Genomic DNA, 23,695 nt, shown 5'->3' on the forward strand with positions numbered 1-23,695 from the left:
ATTGACTATGCCAAAGCCTTTGACTATATGGATGACAACAAACTGTGGAAAATTCTGAAAGAGATGGGAATACCAGACCACCTGACCTGACTCCTGAGAAATCTGTACAGAGGTCAAGAAGCAACAGTTAGAACTGAACATGGAACGACAGACTGGTTCCAAGTAAGTAAAGGAGTACGTCGGGGTTATATATTGTTACCCTGCTTATTTAACTTATATGCAGAGTACATCATGAGAAACCCTGGGCTGAATGAAGCACAAGCTGGAGTCAGGATTGCTGGAAGAAATATCAATAACCTCAGATATGCAGATGACACCACCCTTATAGCAGAAAGTGAAGAGGAACTAAATAGCCTCTTGATGAAAGTGAAAGAGGAGAGTGAAAAAGTTGGCTTAAAACTCAACATTCAGAAAACTAAGATCATGGCATCCAGTCCATCACTTCATGGCAAATAGATGGGGAAACAGTAGCAGACTTTATTTTTCTGGGCTCCAAAATCACGGCAGATGGTGACTGCAGCCATGAAATTAAAAGACACTTGCTTCTTGGAAGAAAACTTATGACCAACCTAGACAGCATATTAAAAAGCAGAGACATTACTTTGCCAACATAGGTCCATCCAGTCAAAGCTATGGCTTTTCCAGTAGAGCTTTTTCCATGATCCATCACATCATATATGGATGTGAGAGTCGTACCATAAAGAAACCTGAGCATCGAAGAATTGATACTTTTGAACTGTGGTGTTGGAGAAGACTCTTGAGAGTCCCTTGAACTGCAAGGAAATCCAACCAGTCCATCCTAAAGGAAATCATCCCTAAATATTTATAGGAAGGGCTAATGCTGAAGCTGAAACTCCAATACTTTGGCCACCTGATGCAAAGAACTGACTCATTGGAAGAGACCGTGATGCTGGGAAAGATTGAAGACGGGAGGAGAAGGGGATGACAGAGGATGAGATGGTTGCATGGCATCACCAACTCAGTGGACATGAATTTGAGTAAGCTCTGGGAATTGGTGATGGACAGGGAAGCTTGGCGTGCTGCAGTCCTGGGGATTGCAAAGAGTCAGATACGACTGAGTGACCGAACTGAACTGAGGAGGAACTAAATGTCCTTGATTTTGTTTTATGGCCAAATGATTATTATTTTCTCTTGCTTGACTGTTTTCCTTTGTTTCTGTGCATTCTCTCTTCTCTGATTAGATTTGCTCTTTGGAACTTGAGGGAGGCCCAGGAGGCTAAAACTTTCCTACAAACTGCATGCAGGGGCCACAGGGATATGTCCATAGTTCCTGCTAGGTTTTAGTACTTACAGAAAAAAAGACAAGATAATGTAAAAGTTAAGTTTTTTGCCTTCTGGATGTCTTGTGTTTATTGGGAGAACTACTCATGTTGCTAAGGATACCTATTTTTTTACTCTTCAGTCATGTCTATAGGTAATTATTTTAAAATGCTGGTATTAAGGATGACTGTTTGGCCCAGATTGACTTTTGTCTGTATTAAAGTTCATACTTTTTTCTCATTTTCTTGAGAATAAGTTGCCTTTCTTTCTGAGGAAGAGATGATCTTTCCCTATATATGAAAACACACATGATGTATTTACCATCTTTTAGTTGGCAAGAATTTTCAAAAAAAGAGAAAACACAGATACAATACAACCACTGTAGTGATTTTAATTTATAAAACCCTTTTCCAGGTGTGTTTTCCCAAGCTTATGTAGGCCAACCATCATATTGGGTACATGTTTCTTTTATTTCATTCCCCCCACCTTAATTCTCCAGTTATAGTCCAGTTTTTAAATTGCTACTATGCCACCATGGAGCCATCACTCCTTATAGCAACAGAACATGAAACAAATGCAGAACAAATTCACCAAACCATTCATGGAGGCAGCGTTGAACTTCCGAGCTTGCTTATTAGTTCTCTGTCTTCCTTTGAGCACCTATTCCAGGGTAGATTCTTTAAGAATCACTGCCCGAAGGAAGAAGGCTGTTCCAGACTGTGTCTTGTTTTCATGCCAACCCTCCATGTTGAAACCCTGCAGCATCTTTATTTTTTTTCCACGTGGCAGTGTTTTATATCTCTGAGTCCTGTGACCATTTAGTTTTCTGCTCCATTTCTTCTCTGTTTAGACACTGCCATGTCCCGTCCTACATACTAATTACTGACTTTTTGCTTCTGCAGTGCTTGATTCATTGTGTCACATTTTCCCATGTGAAAGTGGACTAGGAACCTTGGCAAGGAGGTTAATGGATTTAAGAGTCACTCTTATTTAACCCTGAAAGTCACAGCAAAATAAGAACCAGTGGCTTGACCCATTTTATGAACGAAGCTGTGGTCCAACTTTAGCAGCAGACTAGCAATCAGTTTCAGTAGGATGGCAAGAAGCATCTCAGAATTTGAACAGAATTGAAGATACTTGGTCCTTTTTCCTGTCTTTGCCTTTCAAACTTTGGTGGAAGCTCCTAATTTTGTTGTTATTTTATCTTTAATGTGGAAATAACCCCACTGTGTGAGAGTTAGTACTTTGGGATTTTAGTTGAACTCTGTCACTAATTAGATTGCACGAACTTTCAGTATTATCAGCTCCACTTTCTGACTCTCAATTTCTTCATCTATAAAATGAAACTATTTAGCCAAATGATCTTTAAGATCTTATCTGGCTCTAAGTGTCTGTTATTTCAAATAGCTCTAATCATGTTATTAAAAAAAAAAAGTAATGCTCACTTTACTAAGGACCAAAGAGATAAATTTGAAATCTAAATGAGACAGAAATTTATGCATTTTTTTTTCTGAGGACTTCTGTGGGGGCAGTGTTGTCCTTTAACACAAATTTTACAGCACTGTTTTTCATTTAGGGTTCTTAGGATGGGAATCAAGTCTTAACACTAAGAGAGAGAGGTTATCAGTAATTAGTCTCCAAGGGAGATTAGGAGGTCCTCCCTACCCTGTTACAGTCTTCAATTAAGTTGTATGAGAAGAAAAGGAGATGAATTACCATTGTTCAATATTACTACCAAAATCCTTGAGCCATTCGTCACTGTGAGCTCAGTAACACTGAGTGTGACTCCTCCTTCATAAAGTTACCTCTTCCAATTCTCTGGCAATGGCTAGTCTGGAACAGTATATTCCATTATGATTGACTAGATAAGGAAGACTGCCAGTTACTTCCTTTTAACTTCCTTTTCCTGAGTAACAGGGACACATTTCCCTGAAAGCAATGATTACAAGTAAATTAGCAGTAAGAATAGAGATAATAAGCGAGAGTTCTCAATTTTTCATTGATACTTACTTCGGCTCTTTTCTTTGAAGATCAAAATGGGAAAGAAGGAAGCAAAAAGAGAACTTTCCAGTGGTTGCGGTGAATCAATATTTTTCATTACAGTGTGGCAGGCATCTTTTAGACCTTTAGAATCAGGTCAGATCAGGAAAATCCCCTCTTTTCTCTCCTATCCTGATTCTTCTCCCTGAAGGCTGCTTGTGTCATAACATCTTGGCCTAGAGTCTAATCTACAGCAAGAATCGAGAGGGCTCTGTGCTCTTATTTATTGTTACTATTTTTAAACTAAGTACTACGTTGTTTGCAATCAGTTCTGTTTCAAAACAATCATGACTACCAGATATTTTGGAAACCTTTGATGTCAGTAGAAATGAGAAGGGCCTAGTTCAGCCCTGGTCAGCTAAAGATCAGGCCATGGAGACTTGGGCACCTTTGCACAATCCTGCCCTGGAGTTGAGATTTCTCACCAACTGTACTTCTCTGCAGCCAGGCTAAACCAGTTCCTACTAATGACCCACAAATAGCTTAGCTCTCAACTGCCATGTCAGACAGAAGAGGGGTATCTGTGCCATCCAGTTAACTTTATTCCATATTGATAACACACTGTACTTAGGAATCATCATTTATCTTCAAAAGCGGTACATAACTAGTAATTTGCCAGAGTCCCACAACAGCCCTGGGAACTAGAAGTACAATCGTGTACACATCTTTCAAATGATAAGAGTAAGGCTAGACAAGTTATGAGAAAAAATAGCCAGGTCACTTCAGAGAGAAAGTCGTTTGGAGCCTATTTGATATAGAGTTACTTCACATCTCTGGTCACTGCTGCATTTGTTTGTACAGAAAAGAGAATGATACTCACACAGACAGCCTTCTGTCATGTTGCTCTTTTAGATGATTTATGCTGGCTTGATTTGCTTTTGGCTTTCTTTGCTAAATGGGCTCATCTTCTTATATCTGCAGAAAAGAATAGAAGTTCTGAGAGATTCCAAAAGGCTCGTTTCAGTTCTTGGTTTGATAGTATTTTTTTTTTTTTTCCCTCCAGGCCCACCATCTGCTCCTCTCAACTTGATTTCAAATGTCAATGAGACTTCTGTGAACTTGGAATGGAGCAGTCCTCAGAACACGGGTGGCCGCCAGGACATTTCCTACAATGTCGTGTGCAAGAAGTGTGGAGCGGGTGACTCCAGCAAGTGCCGACCCTGTGGAAGTGGGGTCCACTACACCCCACAGCAAAACGGCCTGAAGACCACCAAGGTCTCCATCACTGACCTCCTGGCTCACACCAACTACACGTTTGAAATCTGGGCGGTGAATGGTGTGTCCAAGTATAACCCCAGCCCAGACCAGTCCGTGTCCGTCACTGTGACCACCAACCAAGCCGGTAGGAATTACATCCACTTTGTTGTGGGATCTGAATGTGTATAAAGAGCTTATGTTGATATCTGCCTGTTGCTGAAGTTCTGCCCTTAAGGAAGAATTACAGGGATCTAATCGTAAATGTGTGAGTTGTGTTACAATACAAACAATACTTAGAAGGATATTTATTCATTCAGCAGACTTTTTTTGGGTACCAGCCGTATAGCATGCATTGTACTAGGTGGTGGAGATTAAATGAAGTCTAGGACACTGGTTGAAGACAGATGACGGTGAATTGGGTCACTCCCTGCTGGACCTCTCGTGTAAGGGATGTGTCTTGGCCTTTTTAATCACAAGGTCATGGTTGGATATCAGTGCATTTACAGTGCATTGATTATTTAGGAATACAAAATTGATTTTTAGCCACGCAGAGTGCTACACTTGTATTTTCCAACAAAACGTTAAGAGTCGTAGTTTTTATTTTTATTTTTTTTTTTAATATTGACACAGGTCTTTGTTAGCATTACCCTATAAGCCTGTGAACAATGAATGGTTTAATGGGGTGCTTGATCTGTGTGGTTGACAAAATTTTCCTTCAAACACATCCTACTTTTGGAGCCACTTTCATAGTTAAATTCACACTGGGCAGGTGGGAGAAGAGAGTTAATTTACCTCATTTTCTGCACACGTTCCTCTTCTAATGCAGATGACTAGAAAACATATTCTGTTCCTGGGGTGTTTCTGCTGAGTTCATTTCAGAACTGTTATCCAGTCTTGAATATCAGATTTTCCAAAGTGTGAATGAGAATCTAGATTTCTAGGCTCTGCTCCTGACCCATTTACTCCCATTCTTCCCCCAAAGCAGTCCCCACACTTTCTCATACTAATTTTTCATTCTGGATTTCTACCACATGTTTCACATTGCCGGCTCCCTGTTATTCATTTTTGGGGACTTAAAGGGGTGGAGGAAGAAAGGACCATGGTTTATCCTTTTGTGAAGCTATTAAGAACAACACACTTCACTGGATTATAAATTGCCAACAACCCTATTGCCTCTTACTGCACTTCTCTCTTAAATGAATGTTTCAGTAAGTGCACTCAATAGTTAAGTAAAATATATCTATACTAATTGATTCTATAGTGAGAACTATTCCAGTATTCCAATCCAAAGCCATTCTTTTCTCACTTTCCCCTGAACTCTCTAGAATAAATAAAAAGTTAAGAAAGCGGCAGGATTTTGAACTGTCTCTGGAATGGCAGACCTTCCTGGAAGGTAGTTTCAGTTACACAGATGTGACCAGTCTTTTAATATATGTGGTGCGAACGGGTCCTCTGGTTATGCATTTGCCTTTTATTTCTGCACTTTTAGGATGTAAACACTGTATGGTCACCAGTTTTATTTCTCTACAGTGGGTAGTGTGGTTTAGGAGGTTTTGATAGCGTCACAAGGACTCTGAATGGCAGCCTTTTGTTAGTTGTCTTTTGGAAGAAGGCAATGGAAACATTGCCCATAGATCCTCAGAAACCTAGGATGTCTAGTGTCTGAGTTCCAGGGAGCCAGGAAGGTGGTCTGAGAACCCCCTGGAGAATCTGGTTTATGATTCAATCGGTATGTTCTGCCCCCACTGTACCTTTCCGGCTTCCCGCCAGTACATCTCTACTTTGTGTTCTTAACAGAATTAATACTAGGAAGGAACCTTTTGAAGCCTCAGCTGTACAAGGTGAAATCATTCTGTTTGGCAGAGGGTAGCCTCTGGGAGATGTGCTGAGGACAGGCTTGGCTCCCACAGATTTTGTGGGGAGACTTCTCTGTCGGTGTACCTAAGGATTCAAGCCAAGGGATTATGTCAACCCCTACCAAGCCAGGAGGTAGAGAGCACAGAAGGAAGACCAGCCAAAAATCCTCCAGAAAAAGAAAATGTGCAGAAATGTTATGCAAGGGAAGGCAACAAAGTCAACGTTTTATTAAAAATGTAGGTGTAATTCTTTTAGATCTAGGAAAAAAGGTGAACGGGGAATTCCTCTGACACAGTGAGATTTTCTCTGCCACGGCAAGCAGTCCTGCCAGGAAGTTTGCTGAATAGGACAAAATTCTAACTCCTTATTTTAATTTTCGTGAAGGGTAATGGTGGGAAGAGGTTCGAAATGAAAAAAACTTTTCAGTAAGGAGACCTCCTATGTGACCGCCCAGAGAGCTTCCACTTAGCAGCGAGCTGTCTGTGTGCACAGCATTGCCTCATTATGCTGCCGCGATTTACTAATTCAGAATCATCGGGATGGTTTAGCTTTGATTAACAAACCTTTTCTTCATAGTAGTGCAGATTAATAATGTAGGTCAAAAATTCCGGGTGAATGTAGCAGCCATAAACTCTATCAAAGTTCCCCTATGCATATTTACTTACTCACAATTATATTCTAATTGCTGTCATTCTGATCATTTCATTAAATTAAATTCCTTAGGGACCTCTATAGGCAGTGATGTCTCACTCTATAAGGAATACATAGAGTAAATGAATGTTAGCTTTAACCACCTGGAGTCCACCTAGTTTCATGGATTCTGCCATTTTTGTCCTGTTTTCACAGGGTTCTTTCTCTCACTGGTAACATATTTAGAAACAAACAAACACAAAAGCTAGAATTCCTGGTTTTATCATCACCATCCCTGGGGCTGTCACAGTTGAACAGCACTATGAAGGTGAAATTCATCTAAGCTCATGTCAAAGCCAGTGCTTAAACCCAGGGAGATTCATGCTCCCAAAAGGAAAAAGTTGCTTTCTTTAAAATTAGTAGATGACTAGTGGCTTTTGTGAGACCAAATTCTGAGTATCTGCACCTAGAGATGGCGGTCTAATTGGGCTTTGATCTTGTAGTTGTGAATGTGGTGTAGTTGTGAAAGTAGCTGGGATATACAGTGTGAATGGATCGGTGTTCTCATGTGGTTATTTAAGCCATCCTAACCCCAGTCTTACAGTTGGTGGCTTAAGGGGCTAATAGCACCCTTTCCCTCCCCTCCTGAGTTCAAACCCAATTGAAATAAAAGGCAGGACAAGACAAAAGGAACTCAAAAGTGCCAGCTTTATTGCTGATGAGCTGATGAAAGGATGTGAGCTTTGTATCTGTGGCCAAAAGGACTGACTCTGGTGACACTTACCCAGCGTCACCCAGGGACAGGGTAGCCCAGCTGGCTGACTGCCGGCTCCCTGCCAGCACAAAGCCTGCTCCGCTCAGGTCACCCAAATGGTTGCTCTGCCAGGAGGCAGATCAGAGAGCAGCATGGGTTGACCTGAGGACATAAGACTTCTCCCAAATTCTCTTCCTCCATTACCCCACCCCCTGCCTCATGCCAAGAAGATGAAGGAAAGGTGAGAAGAGGAAGAGGGGATGTGGCTGCAGCTGAAGTGGTCCCGTAGGTAAAGATCACACAAGGAAAACGGATGTTCTCCCTACACTCCACTGCAGTCCAAAAGGAACAAAATGAGATTACCCTTGAAAACTCATGTTTTCCTTCCTCCATCTTCCATCCTCTGGCAACTGTTCTGTCTTTTGTTTAGGAAGAGATGGTTTTGATGCTTATGAAAAATGTATAGGCTGACTGCTGGGTGATTTGTTTTCTAGATGACTTTCCTTCAGTTTACTTTTACTTAAGTGGACCATCTCAGGGAAATGAATACAGAATGTGTCCCTAGGAGAGAGAAATGCTGTATAAATGAAACAAGGTTTTCCTGACCAAGCAACAGAAATGTGGATGTTTTTGCTAAAAATTCCGTGATGGCAGCCAGCAGTAGACCTGAATATTACCACCGAATCAGTTTCCCACTCTGCACCCCTTAAACTCCCCACCAGTCTCCCAGCTCTGGGGCTGGACTATGCTCTAGGTTGTTTTGTTTGTTTTAAATTCTGGTGAAGCTCTATGGCTCATATTCTCTACTAATCCCACAGTGTGTCCAAGACACCTACACTTTTGACTTTTATTTTGCATATGCTGCTGTTCTAGACACTCTTTACAAGGAAATACATCTGATAACCTCTCTAAGGTGCAACTGTCCTGTCCTGGCGACAAAACATCTCTTAACACTGGATTTGGATGAATTCCAGTATTCAGTAGATTTCGTAATCATCTGAACCTAGCTAATCTCTAAGATTCTTTTTTAATTCTAAAATTCTGTGATTATATAATTCCAAGAATTGTAGCCATAAGCGATGAGCTTGAAGAAAGTTTAGTTTCCCTATGATGTTTCGAAACTGACTCTTAAGGCCATTCCAAGAGAAGAAAGCATTCCCAAAGTGCTTCAGCTGAATTGTCAGAATGCATCTCAATCTTGCCTCTGCTCAGTCCTTCCAAGCTGTCTGTGCCACAGGTATACGTGTTGCACATCTCTCCTCCAGACATCTGGCAATGTCAGGAGACATTTTTCAGGTGTCAGAGCTAGGAGGAGGGAGAGGGCTATTGCATCTACCGCATGAAGTCCAGGGATGCTACTAAACATCATGTAATGCAAAGGATACCACCCTCCCCCCAACAAAGAATTATCTGGTCTGAACAGTCCATGGTGCCAAGATTGAGAAACTCTGGTCTAGTGGTATATTTGAGAAACAGATTTCATGACTTCATAGCAAGGGCCACCTTTCAGCATTCCATCACCCACCTGTCTTTGCTGGGTTCCATCACTCTGTGCTGGGAATGCAAGGCTCTCAGTGCTGTTCTCAGAGGGTGGACAGTTATAAAAGGCCCTTTGGGACCTCCTGTAGAGAATCCTAGGGGCTTGGCCATCAGATGAATTGATGCTGCTTGTCAGACTAGCCGTGTTCCCTAGGATGGACCGTTAAGAAAACTGTTAGAAAATACCACATTGATGATAAAGTGGCAGGAACCTCATTGTAATTCGAGTGCACAGCACCCATATCAGAGCTCGGCACAGATATTCAGCACCCATCTGTTGATTAACACGTTTATTTACATTAAAAACAACCAGTGAACACTCTTTTGTCAAGTAGTGATAAAGTTAATAAAACCAAAATAATGAGTAGAGAAAAGAAAATAACCAAGTACGCGAGGCATACTGTCTCTTATTACTTACTCAGCTGCTCAGTTCCCATTCTGTTTCTTGGCCGTCTTTTAATTAGACATATTATGTTATTTGAGTGAGATAATGGAGAACAGTGGGAATTCTCATCCCCACTGGGTATAATTGCTACCTGTCTTACAAAGAGTGAGAGGACAGCTTTAAGGAAATGGTGGAAGAAAGGGAAACATCTTAGAGGAATTGTGTGAGGCAGTGGGCTCCAGACATGGTGGACTGGAACAGGTTTTGTGGAGTCTGAAGCCTAGACAATTTTTGTGTGATTTCAGGGGAAGAATCTACAGAATTGCACATATCAAATGAAGAAGAACTTTGGAAAGAGGCCTTGCAAGCTTTCTTAATTTCAGTATATAAAATCCTGCCTCTTAGATGCATGCAGTTGTATGGTAAAGGGACTCTTGTGTAAGTATGCCTAGACATGCAAACAAACAGGAAGAAAGTAGAGATTTCAGAAAGCCCATTTTGGCTTAATAGGTAAGGTGATGAAGTGTGTCGTACCGGAGTGGTTCTGGCCTATTGTTCGGGATGAGGGACGGTTCTAGATGGGCTTCATATGTGGTTTAAAATCAAATTAACACAGAACCACTCATCCAAAGAAAAAAAAAAAAAATCAAATTAACAAGCAGAAAACACAGTCCTGGTGATTGTGGGAAAGGCTGTTGTTGTCGTTCAGTTGCTGAGTCATGTCCGACTCTTAGTGACCGCATGAACTGCTACACACCAGGCTTCCCTGGCCTTCATTATCTCCTGGAGTTAGTGCTCTAGAGCAGGGCTTGGCAAACCAGACCCCAAATCTTGATCCCCCACTTTGAAACCCCCTAAGAATCTTTTTTTTTCTTTCTTTTATTTCTGAAGGGATGAGAATAATAAATAATAATAATAATGTTTTGTGAAGTTTGGAAATTACATAACATTCAAATGTTAGTGTCCATAAAGAAGTTTTGTTGAAACAAAGGTCCACTCCTTTGTGTGTGTGCTGCCTAAGGCTGCTTTTCCAGAACCACAGCAGAGTGGAGTTCCTTTGGCAGAGATGCCTATGAACATATTTGCCATCTAGATCTTTCCAGAAAAAGTCTGTTGATCCCTTCTCTGGAGGACTAGATCAAGAGGGTAGGACATTGCAAGATGCAACTCTGCATTGTAAAGCAAAAGCAGCCACAAAAAATATGTAAATGAATGGGTGGGGCTGTGTCCCCCCCAAAACTTAATTTACAATGTCAAGCAGTGGACCAGAGCCAATCCTTGCATTGGAAGGTAACTGACTTTTAGAGTCCACATTCTATTTTTTTACTTTTTTTTTGTTGTTGTGCTGGGTCTTCATTGTGGCATCTGGGCTTTCTCTAGCTGTGGTGAGCAGACTTACTTGCCCCATGGCATGTGGGATCTTCGTTCCCTGACCAGGGATTGAACCTAGGTTCCCTGCGCTGGAAGGCAGATTCTTTTTTCTTTTTTTTAACTTTTTATTTTGTATTGGGGTATAGCCAATTAACAATGTTGTGATAGTTTCAGGTGAATAGAGAAGGGATTCAGACATATACATATACATATGCATGTATCTGCATGTGCATCGGTGCAAAATCGCTTCAGTCATGTCTGACTGTGCAATGCTATGGACTGTAGCCTGCCAGGCTCCTCCGTCCTTGGGAGTCTCCAGGCAAGAATACTGGAGTGGGTTGCCATGCCCTCCTGCATTTCTTTCTTCTAACCTGCAATGGCAGGCGGGTTCTTTACTACTAGCCACACCTGGGAAGTCCATACATGTATCCATTCTCCCAAACTCCACTCCCATCCAGCCTGCCACATAACATTGAGCAGAGTTCCATGTGCTGTACAGTAGGACCTTGTTGGTTATCCATTTTAAATATAGCAGTGTGTACTTATTCATCCCAAACAAAGACAGATTCTTAACCACTAGACCACCAGGGAAGTCCCAGCATCCACATTCTTAACCATTATCCACATCATTATTATCTTGTTTCATCCTCACATGTTTATGGTGAAGACTAAATATGAAATCATACGTCGAGCTTCTAGCAGATATCCAATTAATATTGCCTTAAAAGTAGTTTAAAATAATTATTTGGAAATCTTAATTCAAATAGCTACTTAATTCAAATCTACTGTAGTTGAAAAAGACCGGTGAGAGATACTGAAATACTGGTGTCATTTGTCAGAAACTACTTTGGCAAAGGATGAGGTGGATTAACATTTAGGCTCAGCTCACATTTGAGACAACTGTGATATTTAGCAGGACAACCTCTTTTCTAGAGGTTTTGACTCTATGGACAAGATTTCATAAAAACAATTAGGATTTCAAACAGGCCTTTGCTTTCTTGTACCACAAATCTTTCCCCACTGACACTCAGGTTTAAATATAGAACGTGGCACGTGGTGGACTATTCTGAGAAGGCAGTGTTCCGGTTTTCTTGAAGACATGCATTCATAGCACCGTTGTATGGCTCCTGGATGCTGGCAGCATTTTTTAAAAATAATTGTCTTTGCTGCTTTTTACAGTTGCTCCCTCACTGAGATGACGTCTCATTTGCCTTTGATCTCAAGCCAATGGTGTTTTTTTCTTTTTCTTACTCCTAAGAAATGTAAAGGAAAAATCACTTGATGAAACTAGTGAAATCTTTAAGTCAGAAATCTTCCTAAAGGCACATTTCAAAAATTTTCAAACAAATTATAAATCAATTTTATTGAGAACTTTTGCTGAAAAATTGGTTATACATCTTCAGTGGTTGGTATGCAATCCATAGGACCTCTAAGGTGGAGGCTGGTTGGGGAGTCCTTTCTGTACAGGGTCACTGTAGGCCCTAAACAATCTCAGAGTGGGCTTCAGAGAAGCCTGGCTGTAGTTTTCTCATTAACATTTCTGATTCAACCATGGGCTTCTGGTTTAGTTCATAATGCCTAGGCAATATACATTTTTAAAACATGTAATACAATTTTTTTTTAAGGGAACAATCTCTTGATTCTAACTTTACACATAAAATAATTTCATGTCTGTGGAATATTGTTGCCACCTTGATAATTATCAAGCAAGTTCACTAATTATGATCATAATGAAGAATAAAATAAACTAATAGGGTAGACAACGTTACAGCTTTTTGCATGTGGCATGAGAGTCCATGAATTTGTATTCAAGGTGGGAGCCACAAGTCCTGGTGAGGAGAAAAAAATAGAAGCCTTCCAAAGGAACCTCCTAAATTATCCATCTTCAAGGTTGACTGAACAGTACAGACAAACAGTATTTCTGTAGAGTTGAGAGGTAATTACTTTATATAAGTAAAAATTGGGTTGCATTTTTAAAGAGGTGAATATCTCACTCTAAGAAAATGAAAGTTTTATTTATACATCCGAAACAGAGAGCATTATTTTTCCTGATTTTTTTTTCCCCTTCTGTCCTACCTAAGCATACACACATGTTCATTTGTGAGAACGGAAATCCTTTCGCCAGCATCCACTAAACACTCGACAGTCTTAATGTTGATGGGTTTTTCGTTCTTCAGTGCTATATGCTTGTTGCGTCAGACAGTACCGCCAACTTTTACACCCTTGATGGAGAAACCATCAAGAGATTTGGAAATAAGCACCCTACTGAGATGAGAAGTAAACAGCACAGGGGAAGGAAAGGTTTTGGACGGGCTTCTAAATTATCTAGCTGTGACTCCCACTGGCTGAATGAATGTCTCCTCAGAGGAGCCAGAACAGACTCTGTAGCGTCCAGCTTGCAATTAAGCATCAATAAAGAGATCCAGAGAAACTTTATTCAAGGCTTCCATTAACTCCATACTGATGTCTTTAAGAAGTTTTTTTTTTTTTTTTCTTTAAACATCGGGAAGACCAAGAGCTGTGCTGCAGAAGTAATCCTGCATGGAGACATCTTAAATTTGCAGGGACTAATTAAAACCCCTGTCTCTGTCACCCCACCGTACAGAGCCTTCTCTGAAACCATGTCCATGTACTGTTTTCATCCTGGTATACAATAAGAGGGCGTTTTGTGTGTTGTCTTCAGTTAGATTCATGAGGTTTTTTTTTTTTTCCTTTATACTTTTAATCTGTCAAGATAGGCAAACGTTACCTAGCTATTTCTATAAGTATTAAAAATCCCTCTCTCTTTTTCTTTTTTTTAATGGATCTTCTCCACTGCCTACTTTTCTCACCCCCAACACACACACAGGTGCATGTGTGCACACGTGTGTGCACACACACCAACAAACATTTGTTTTCCTCCTTAGCTTGAGCCTAAAAAAAAATGTTTCCATGCATGCATGCTACATTGACTTAGTCATGTCCAACTTTTTGTGAACCTATGAACTGTAGCCCGCCAGGTTCCTCTGTCCATGGGCATTCTCCAGGCAAGAATACTGGAGTGGGTTGCCATGCCCTCCTCCAGGGGATCTTGCCGACCCAGGAATCAAACTTGCATCTCCTTTATCTTCTACATTGGCAGGCGGGTACTTTACTACCAATGCCACCTGGGAAGCCCCAAACATTTCCATAGGTTGCCCCAAAGCTGCAGTGATAGGAAAAGAGAGTTGATCCCAGACATCACTTGTCTCACAAAGCCATGGCTTTCATTGGGAAACGTCACTAATGATGTGGTCCCACATGTGGAGGTTGGTACCCAGAGTGCTGGAATCTCTGAACATTCAGCAGAATGGCTGCCAGTATAGACTCATAGCTGAAGAAACAGCTCTGACATTATATTCCTTCTTACCCTATTCTGATAGATTGGTCTGCCTATGCTCGAGGAGCTCTGTGGTGTCTCTCTTAGGTGCTTTATGACAAAACATGGGAGCTACTTTCTAAAACAGAATCTATCTAAGATATCTTACAGGGACAAATGATAGGAATTTACTATCACTCTTGGAATGGCTTCCCAGGTAGCTCAGCTGGTAAAGAATCCACCTGCAATGCAGGAGACCTGCATTCAGTCCCTGGGTTTTGAAGATCCCCTGGAGGAAGGCATGGCAACCCACTCCTGTGTACTTGTCTGGGGAATCCCCATGGACAGAAGAGCCTGGCGGCTATGGTCCATAGGGTTACAAAAAGTTGGACACGACAGCAACTAGCACACACACCTTAGAAGGGAAGGGAAGAGAGGGAACATGAGGAAGGGTGGACCACTCCTTTTTGCCTGGCATCTTCCTACTGATCATCTATGCACATGAATTTCTCAGGCAGTTTGGTCAAAAAGACTCTTTGATAAAGGCTTTGATAAAGGTGTTTTTAAAATTTTCTTATCTAGGGACCTTTTGTCGGTGTCATGTGTGTATGTTGTTGTTCAGTGGCTAAGTTGTGTCTGACTCTTTACGACCTCATGGGCGGCAGCTCCTCTGTCCTCCATTATCTTCCGGAGTTTGCTCAAACTCATGTGCATTTAGTTGGTGGTGCTGTCTAACCATCTCATCCTCTGCCGTTCCCTTGTCCTTTTGTCCTCAATCTTTCCCAGCATCAGGGTCTTTTCCAATGAGTCGGCTCTGCACATCAGGTGACCAAAGTATTGAAGCTTCAGCTTCAGCATTGGTCCTTCCCATGGATATTCAGGTTGATTTCCTTTAGGAATGACTGGTTTGATCTCCTTTCAGTCCAAGGGACTCTTAAGAGTCTCCTCCAGCACCACAATTTGAAAGCATCAATTCTTCTTTATAATCCAACTCTCAAATCCGTACATAACTACTGAAAAAACCATGGTTTTGACTATACGGACCTTTGTTGGCAAAGTGATGTCTGTGCTTCTTAATACACTGTCTAGTATGTCATAACTTTTCTTCCAAGGAGCAAACTTCTTTTAATTTCATGGCTGTGGTCATTGTCCACAGTGATTTTTGGAGTCCAAGAAAATAAAATCTGTCGCTGCTTCCACTTTTGTGCAGACAAGACTTAAGTGTGTAGCTTCCACTTTACAGTGGGTTCTAAATAGGGACCTGTTTCCAACAAGTTCACTCTATGTAACAGGGTTGGATAAGATCCATCCATTAGAACAAACACTGAAAGGGCAAGTTCACAATGGCTCTCTGGAGAGTTGGTGTTGTCTAGATAACGTACTGCAAGCCATAAATCTGCCTCCTGAACCACCCTCCCCCCCTTTTTTTTTTAGCATAGTAAGTGTGTATTTTGAGCATAACAGCGTGAAGGTGGATGACAGCATAGCTTCCTCCATGTCCTTTTATCAAAGCCAGGGCAAACATATAAACAGGCCTGTGATTTTGAGTATGCAACTAGCTGAAAGCTTAGTCGAATGTTTCTTCCATTAAGATAATCAAAGACTTTACTTTTTTTCATATGAAGGTTGCAGGTGATCCTAAGGGTTGCTGGTAGAGCCCTTGTCTGCGCTGAAACCCACTGAAACTGATCCTGATTCTAGAGGGCAAGATTTTAGGAACTTTCTAGGAGGGTGTTTTTGGAGGCTTGGGAGTTCTTATTGCTAACAGTATTTCATTTCTTCCCATTTAAAATAGGAGTAGGATGGCCATTACAGTATGTAACCAGGATTTTTATTGCTTTGTTTTCCACTGAAAGCAAAAAGTACAAGTATAGCAGAATCTTGCCCTATGAACACTGAGTGTCGTTTTGTAACCAGAACAGTGTCATAGGTTTTAAAACACATTAGTTGTGCTCACAGCCCTCCTTGTATACATCATTGCTGGTTAGTCACTCATTAAGGTGTGACTCTAAGAGACTGGTAATATATTTAAGGAATCTTGATATAATGTAAAAGTGTATTGTTTGGGGAGCTTGATAAATGGGAAGCATCTCACTGTTAACTTTTCCAGGGCATAACCTAAACTGTGTAAGTTCTTTGAATGATGGCTTTCACTCTTTCTCGTCTCTCTTTTTCTCTTTTCTTTCTCCCTTCTGATTTTAGGATACATATAAAATAAAATCCATTAAACAGCCCCTAGTGTACTGGAGCCCTGTTCCAATATCTTTCTTAGAGACCCTGCCGTGGGACTATTTCTGGGTGAGATGCTGTTCTAATGAGGTCTTTTCAGTATTTATAGATTGACTCCTGGGTGGAGCTAGTAATATTGAAATTCACACTTTAGCAAGTTGTGTTAGAAAGGCCCCAGTGAGATGCTGTGAACCTTCTAGCAAAAAAAAAAAAAAAAAAAATCAGGTCCTAAAACAGTTCTAACTTTCCTAATACATTATTTGTTATTCTTTATGACTACAAAAGTCATCTTGGATTCTCAAGCACAAATCCAGTTGGAGACGTCCATTGGCCTTAATAACATTTTAAAGTCTCACATCTCAGTTGTTCTCAGCCTCGGTCTTTTAATGCCTATAGGAGTTAAAACTCTGGCACGTACAGTTTGGTTTCTGGCTGATACTCCAGAATTAAAAAAATTAATTTTGTGGTTGCCAATTCCCAAGCTTAAAATCCCTACTCGTAAATTATGCTCCTTTTTTTTAACCTCTATCATAGCTTTGAAGAGAATTGCCAAAAAAGATAGAGTTTCAAATATGAGGACCTCAAGAATATCATGTCATGGATATGTTTTTTGAGAGCACAGCATGTGGTGACCATTTGTATATGAAGCATTTTCACATGATGCTGGCTGTAATCTAACCCAAAGTCTCTGTATTGCTACTCTCCCCTTACCAGTCACTTCTTTGTGCTTGTCTACATGGCCAGCAAGAAACTGGGAAAGAATAATTTCACTATAAATAAAATGAAGGCTTCCTTCAGTTTAGTTCAGTCGCTCAGTTGTGTCCGACTCTGCAACCACATGGGCTGTAACATGCCAGGCCTCCCAACCCATCACCAACACCCGGAGTTTACTCAAACTCATGTCCATTGAGTCAGTGATGCCATTCAACCATCTCATCCTCTGTTGTCTCCTTCTCTTCCCACCTTCAATCTTTCCCCAAATCAAGGTCTTATCAAATGAGTCAGTTCTTCGCATCAGGTGGCTAAATTATTGCAGTTTCACCTTCAGCATCAATCCTGTCAATGAACTCCCAGGACTGATCCATCTCCTTTAGGATGGACTGATTGGATCTCCTTGCAGTTCAAGGGACTCTCAAGAGTCTTCTCCAACACCACAGTTCAAAAACATCAATTCTTCGGTGCTCAGCTTTCTTTATAGTCCAGCTCCATACATGACTACTGGAAAAACCATAGCCTTGACTATCTGGACTTTCGTTGGCAAAGTAATGTCTCCACTTTTTAATATGCTGTCTAGGTTGATCATAACTTTCCTTCCAAGGAGTAAGCGACTTTTGATTTCATGTCTGCAATTACCATCTGCAGTGATTTTGGAGCCCCAAAAAATAAAGTCTGCCACTGTTTCCCCATCTATTTGCCATGAAGTGATGGGACTGGATGCCTTGATCTTAGTTTTCTGAATGTTGAGTTTTAAGCCTACTTTTTCACTCTCCTCTTTCACTTTCATCAAGAGGCTCTTTAGTTCTTCTTCACTTTCTGCCATAAGGGTGGTATCATCTGCATATCTGAGGTTATTGATATTTCTCTTGGCAATCTTGATTCCAGCTTGTGCTTCATCCAGCCCAGTGTTTCTCATGATGTACTCTGCATATAAGTTAAATAAGCAGGGTGACAATATACAGCCTTGACGTACTCCTTTTCCTATTTGGAACCAGTCTGTTGTTCTGTGTCCATTTCTAACTGTTGCTTCCTGACCTGCATACAAGTTTCTCAAGAGGCAGGTCAGGTGGTCTGGTATTCCTATCTCTTTCAGAATTTTCCACAGTCTATTGTGATCCCCACAGTCAAAGGCTTTGACATAGTCAATAAAGCAGAAATAGATGTTTTTCTGGAACTCTCTTGCTTTTTCGATGATCCAGCAGATGTTGGCAATTTGATCTCTGGTTCCTCTGCTTTTCTAAAACCAGCTTGAGTTTATGGATGTTCACAGTTCATGTATTGCTGAAGCCTGGCTTGGATAATTTTGAGCATTAGTTTACTAGCATGAGAGATGAGTGCAATTGTACGACAGTTTGAGCTTTCTTTGGCATTGCCTTTCTTTGGGACTGGAATGAAAACTGACCTTTTCCAGTCCTGTGGCCACTGCTGAGTTTTCCAAATTTGCTGGCATATTGAGTGCAGCACTTTCACAGCATCATCTTTTAGGATTTGAAAGAACTCAACTGGAATTCCATCACCTACACTAGCTTTGTTCATAGTGATGCTTCCTAAGGTCCACTTGACTTCAGGATATCTGGCTCTAGGTGAGTGATCACACCATCGTGATTATCTTGGGTTGTGAAGATCTTTTTTGTATAGTTTTTTTGTGTATTCTTACCGCCTCTTCTTAATATCTTCTGCTTCTGTTAGGTCCATACCATTTCTGTCCTTTATTAAGCCCATCTTTGCATGACATGTTCCCTTAGTATCTTTAATTTTCTTGAAGAGTTCTCTGCTCTTTTGCATTCTATTGTTTTCCTCTATTTATTTGCACTGAATACTGAGGAAGGCTTTCTTATCTCACCTTGCTATTCTTTGGAACTCTTCATTCAAATGGGTGTATCTTTCCTTTTCTCCTTTGCTTTTTGCTTCTCTTCTTTTCACAGCTATTTGTAAAGCCTCCTCAGACAGCCATTTTCCTTTTCTGAATTTCTTTTTCTTGGGGATGGTCTTGATGCATGTCTCCTGTACAGTGTCACAAACCTCTGTCCATAGTTATTCAGACACTCTGTCTATCAGATCTAATCCCTTAAATCTATTTCTCACTTCCACTGTATAATCCTAAAGGATTGATTTAGATTATACATGAATGGTCTAGTGATGTCCCCTACTTTCTTCAATTTAAGTCTGAATTTGGCAATAAGGAGTTCATGATCTGAACCACAGTCAGCTCCTAGTCTTGTTTTTGCTGACTGTATAGAGCTTCTCCATCTTGGGCTGCAAGGAATATAATCAATCTGATTTCAGTGATGTCCATGTGTAGAATCTTCTCTTGTGTTGTTGCAAGAGGGTGTTTGCTATGACCAGTGTGTTCTCTTGGCAGAACGCTATTAGCCTTTGCCCTGCTTCATTCTGTACTTCAAGGCCAGATTTGCTGTTACTCCAGGTGTTTCTTGACTTCCTACTTTTGCATTCTAGTCCCCTATAATGAAAAGGACATCTTTTTTGGGGTGTTAGTTCTGAAAGGTCTTGTAGTTCTTCATAGAACCGTTCAACTTCAGCCTCTTCAGCATTACTGGTTGGGGCATATACTTGGATTACCGTGATATTGAATGATTTGCCTTGGAAACCAAGAGAGATCACTCTGTCATTTTGAGATTGCATACAAGTACTGCAATTAGGCTCTTTTGTTGACTGTGATGGCTACTCCTCTTCTTCTAAGGCATTCTTGCTCACAGTAGTAGATATAATGGTCATCTGAGTTAAATTCACCAATTGCAGTCCATTTTAGTTTGCTGATTCTTAAAATGTCAACATTCACTCTTGCCATCTCCTGTTTGACCGCTTCCAATTTGCCTTGATTGATGGACCTAACATTCCAGGTTCCTATGCAATATTGCTCTTTACAGCATCGGACCTTGCTGCTATCACCAGTCACATCCAGAACTGGGTGTTGTTTTTGCTTTGGCTCTGTCTCTCCATTCTTTCTGGAGTTATTTCTCCAGTGATCTCCAGTAGCATATTGGGCACCTACTGACCTGGGGAGTTCATCTTTCAGTGTCCTATCTTTCTGCCTTTTTATACTGTTCATCAGAGAAGTCAATGGCACCCCACTCCAGTGCCCTTGCCTGGAAAATCTCATGGACGGAGGAGCCTGGTAGGCTGCAGTCCATGGGGTCGCTAAGAGTCGGACATGACTGAACAACTTCTCTTTCACTTTTCACTTGCATGCATTGGAGAAGGAAATGGCAGCCCACTCCAGTGTTCTTGCCTGGAGAATCCCAGGGATGGTGGAGCCTCGTGGGCTGCTGTCTATGGCATCACACAGAGTCGGACACGACTGAAGCAACTTAGCAGCAGCAGCATACTGTTCATGGGGTTCTCAAGGCAAGAATACTGAAATGGTTTGCCATTCCCTTCTCCAGTGGACCACGTTTTGTCAGAACTCTCCACCGGGACCCGTCTGTCTCGGGTGGACCTACACAGCATGGCTCATAGTTTCATTGAGTTAGACAAGGCTGTGGTCTGTGGTCCATGTGATTAGATCGGTTAGTTTTCTGTGATTGTGGTTTCAGTCTGTCTGTCCTCTGATGCGCTCTCTCAGTGGGTTACTGTCTTACTGGGGTTTCTATGAACTTGGACGTGGGGTATCTCCTCACAGTCGGCTCTCCTGACCTTGTATGTGGGGTATCTCCTCTCGGCCGCTCGCCTTAGGTAGTACTAAACCCCAATTCTTCAGCATGCTGTGGTTCGTGGATCTTGTTCCCTGAGTTTTGAATCCCTGTGTTCAGAACCCTCCCAGACTTCCATACCATGATCCATACAATGAAACCAGACTGAAAATAAGATGGAGAGGCTCAGTTCTTCACCTGATTGGTCTTCCTTCTGTTTTTCTCTGTCTCTCTCTCTTTCCACTTGTAACTGCAATCTACTGGACAAATAGAATGGTCCATGGCCCTCACTTCTCAGTATTTAGTTGTTGTTCTTTCAACCAAGTAACATTTGGAGCTAGATTTGCAACCAGAATAGTATTGGAATGTTTCCTCTGCCTGTCACAGCCTGTCACTGATCATCTATAGCCTATAATTTCATTCTCCACTTTATTCTTTGTCAGATATTTTTCATTCCTGTTTCTTTCTCTTTTCTGCCTATGTGTTTCAAAATGCAATAACAGAAAGAAAGATCAGTTACTAAAAAGGTAGTTTCAAAGATAAAAATAACAATGACTGGTTAAAATGCTTATCATTTATGGAGCTTATATCATCAATTTAGGGTCACCATGACATTTTCTTTTTTGAACAGCTCATGTGGTCTTTTAAAGTAACTATTAGGAAAAATAGGTATCTTGTTCCAACTGTATATGTGATGGGGAATTGGGTGATGGCTCAGGAGATGACTAATGGGACTCTGGACCTTTTTGTCTTTAGGTCACCTTCTTGTATCTGGACTATATCGTAAGTGGTCCAAGGCCTGATGATCTGGCAGCCATTGAGTGGCTATAGTAATGGAATTGGTCTCAGTCCAGGTCTTAGTCGACAGGTGTTCACATCATAAGTGACACTAATTGACTTCCTATCTTTCAACTGGGAAGACAGTGGACCATCACTGAGACAGGATGGGGAAGGAGTTATTCATGATATATTCAGGCTCCATTGAAAGCCAAGGACTTCAGTTACTTGAGCTGGCACCAACCTGGCACCTTGCAAATATTATACTGTCTCTTTCGAGTTTCATTAACCTCAGAAATTGAAAAAAAAGAAAAAGGAATCTAATTTGAAAAGATTTGCAATAACTCAGAATGGTGAACACTGCTTTTTTGAGGTTACATGAGCCTCATGTGTTGATGCTTTTTCTCTTTATTTTGTATTATAATAATTAGATGCTTTCTATGACAATTATATTTAAGAACAAAAAAAGAGAGAGAGAGAAATTGGATTCTTAGCCTCTATGATAAAGCAGGCAGGCTCTCTGCTTTTATTTTGCTATTTTTTTCTTTGTTTTGCGGTTGATTACCAGCTCACTTATTCATAACAAATGATATGGATGATGCCCTTTGATGGAGAATTTAATAAGACTATCTTCAGTGCCCTTGTGAAATGGAAACCAATGTGAAAAAGTAACTTGAGGCTTTTATTAACATAAATTTCAAAGCACAAAATTCAAGGGACTTCATCCATTCCATACCCTTTTCTGTTGTTCCAGGTGCCTGTGTCATAATTTATTCACTCTCACTGGGGCCATGCCCTTAGGAGATTATTAGTATCATTAGTATTGTGCATGTGAAGTCACATCAGTTCAGTCTGACTCTGCAATCCTATGGACCATAGCTCTCAAATCTCCTCTCCTTTGTCCATTGAATTCTCCAGGCAAGAATACTGGAGTGGGTTGCCATTTTCTTCTCCAGGAGATCTTCCCAACCCAGGGGCCGAATGCACATCTCTTAAGTCTTATGCATTGTGGTTCTTTACCACTAACACCACCTGGGAACTCCATCATAGGGAAGCCCTAGCCACCTAATACTAGGTTTCCTAGGTTTATCTAAGGTATTTTTTTGTTTGTTTGTTTTTAACTACACAGATGATTTGAATGTCCCTGTTGCAAGCGGCAAAGCCACCCTCCTGAATTAGTTATCACACTTAAAAAGTCAAGATGACAGCAGCCACAGTGGATCTATTTATTGAAGCAGACAGACTCTTTTAGCAGAATGATCAATGTCTTACCTCTTTCTGAAAGGCTTTTCAGGCATACGTGGGAAATCGTCAAGCATCTATCTGATAGAGAGTAATGAACAAGGCTTTTTATTGGTCAGTGTCTGGAGTAGGCTTTTAAACATTTCTGCCTGTAAATGTAGAAACCTCAGTGTGAAAGTAAAAGGCAAGAGCAAAGATTTACTGGGTGCATCTATCATCCTGGCTTTTAGAGTCCTTGTGATTAATACATCTTTAATTGGGGAGGGATCTAGATGCCTTGGATGTCAGAAAGCTTAATGTTACAGCATTGTCTCATTGGTTCCTAACACAGCAGGACGATTAGCAGCTGTCTGATTAACAAAAGAACCTGAAGCCCACAGCACAGCTTTTATTTTCCAGATTTGGGATGCCTGAAGCTCTCCAGTGGGGTTGACAGCTAAAGGAACAGAAGCCTTGGTTCACAACAGATAATCCTTTTCCACTCTCTATGCTGTATTTCTGCTCAATAGGAGAACACTTTTCCTTGACACCATCCTTCGGATTCCAGATTAATTTGGAGGCCCTTGCCGGTCATAGAGGGGAATATATTGCCTAGGGCTCTTTGTTTTATCTTAGCAAGAAATCTATAAAATAATTTCAACTAAGAGTTTATGACAAGACACTTTCCAGCACACTGAGACGCAATGAGA

At 41.0% G+C, this 23,695-nt stretch overlaps 1 protein-coding gene across 2 annotated transcripts in view; it reads left to right on the forward strand.

Moving 5' to 3' along the window:
• Positions 1-23,695, forward strand: part of EPHA4 (EPH receptor A4) — a 158,569-nt gene that overhangs the window by 84,160 nt on the left and 50,714 nt on the right. For both annotated transcript variants that reach the window (XM_065930471.1, XM_065930470.1), the window contains exon 5: positions 4,325-4,663. In XM_065930471.1, coding sequence (XP_065786543.1) covers positions 4,325-4,663 — 339 coding nt within the window. The remainder of the gene's footprint in view (positions 1-4,324; positions 4,664-23,695) is intronic.

The sequence above is a fragment of the Muntiacus reevesi genome, chromosome 3, assembly GCF_963930625.1.
Source record: "Muntiacus reevesi chromosome 3, mMunRee1.1, whole genome shotgun sequence".
In the NCBI taxonomy this organism is placed as follows: Eukaryota; Metazoa; Chordata; class Mammalia; order Artiodactyla; family Cervidae; genus Muntiacus; species Muntiacus reevesi.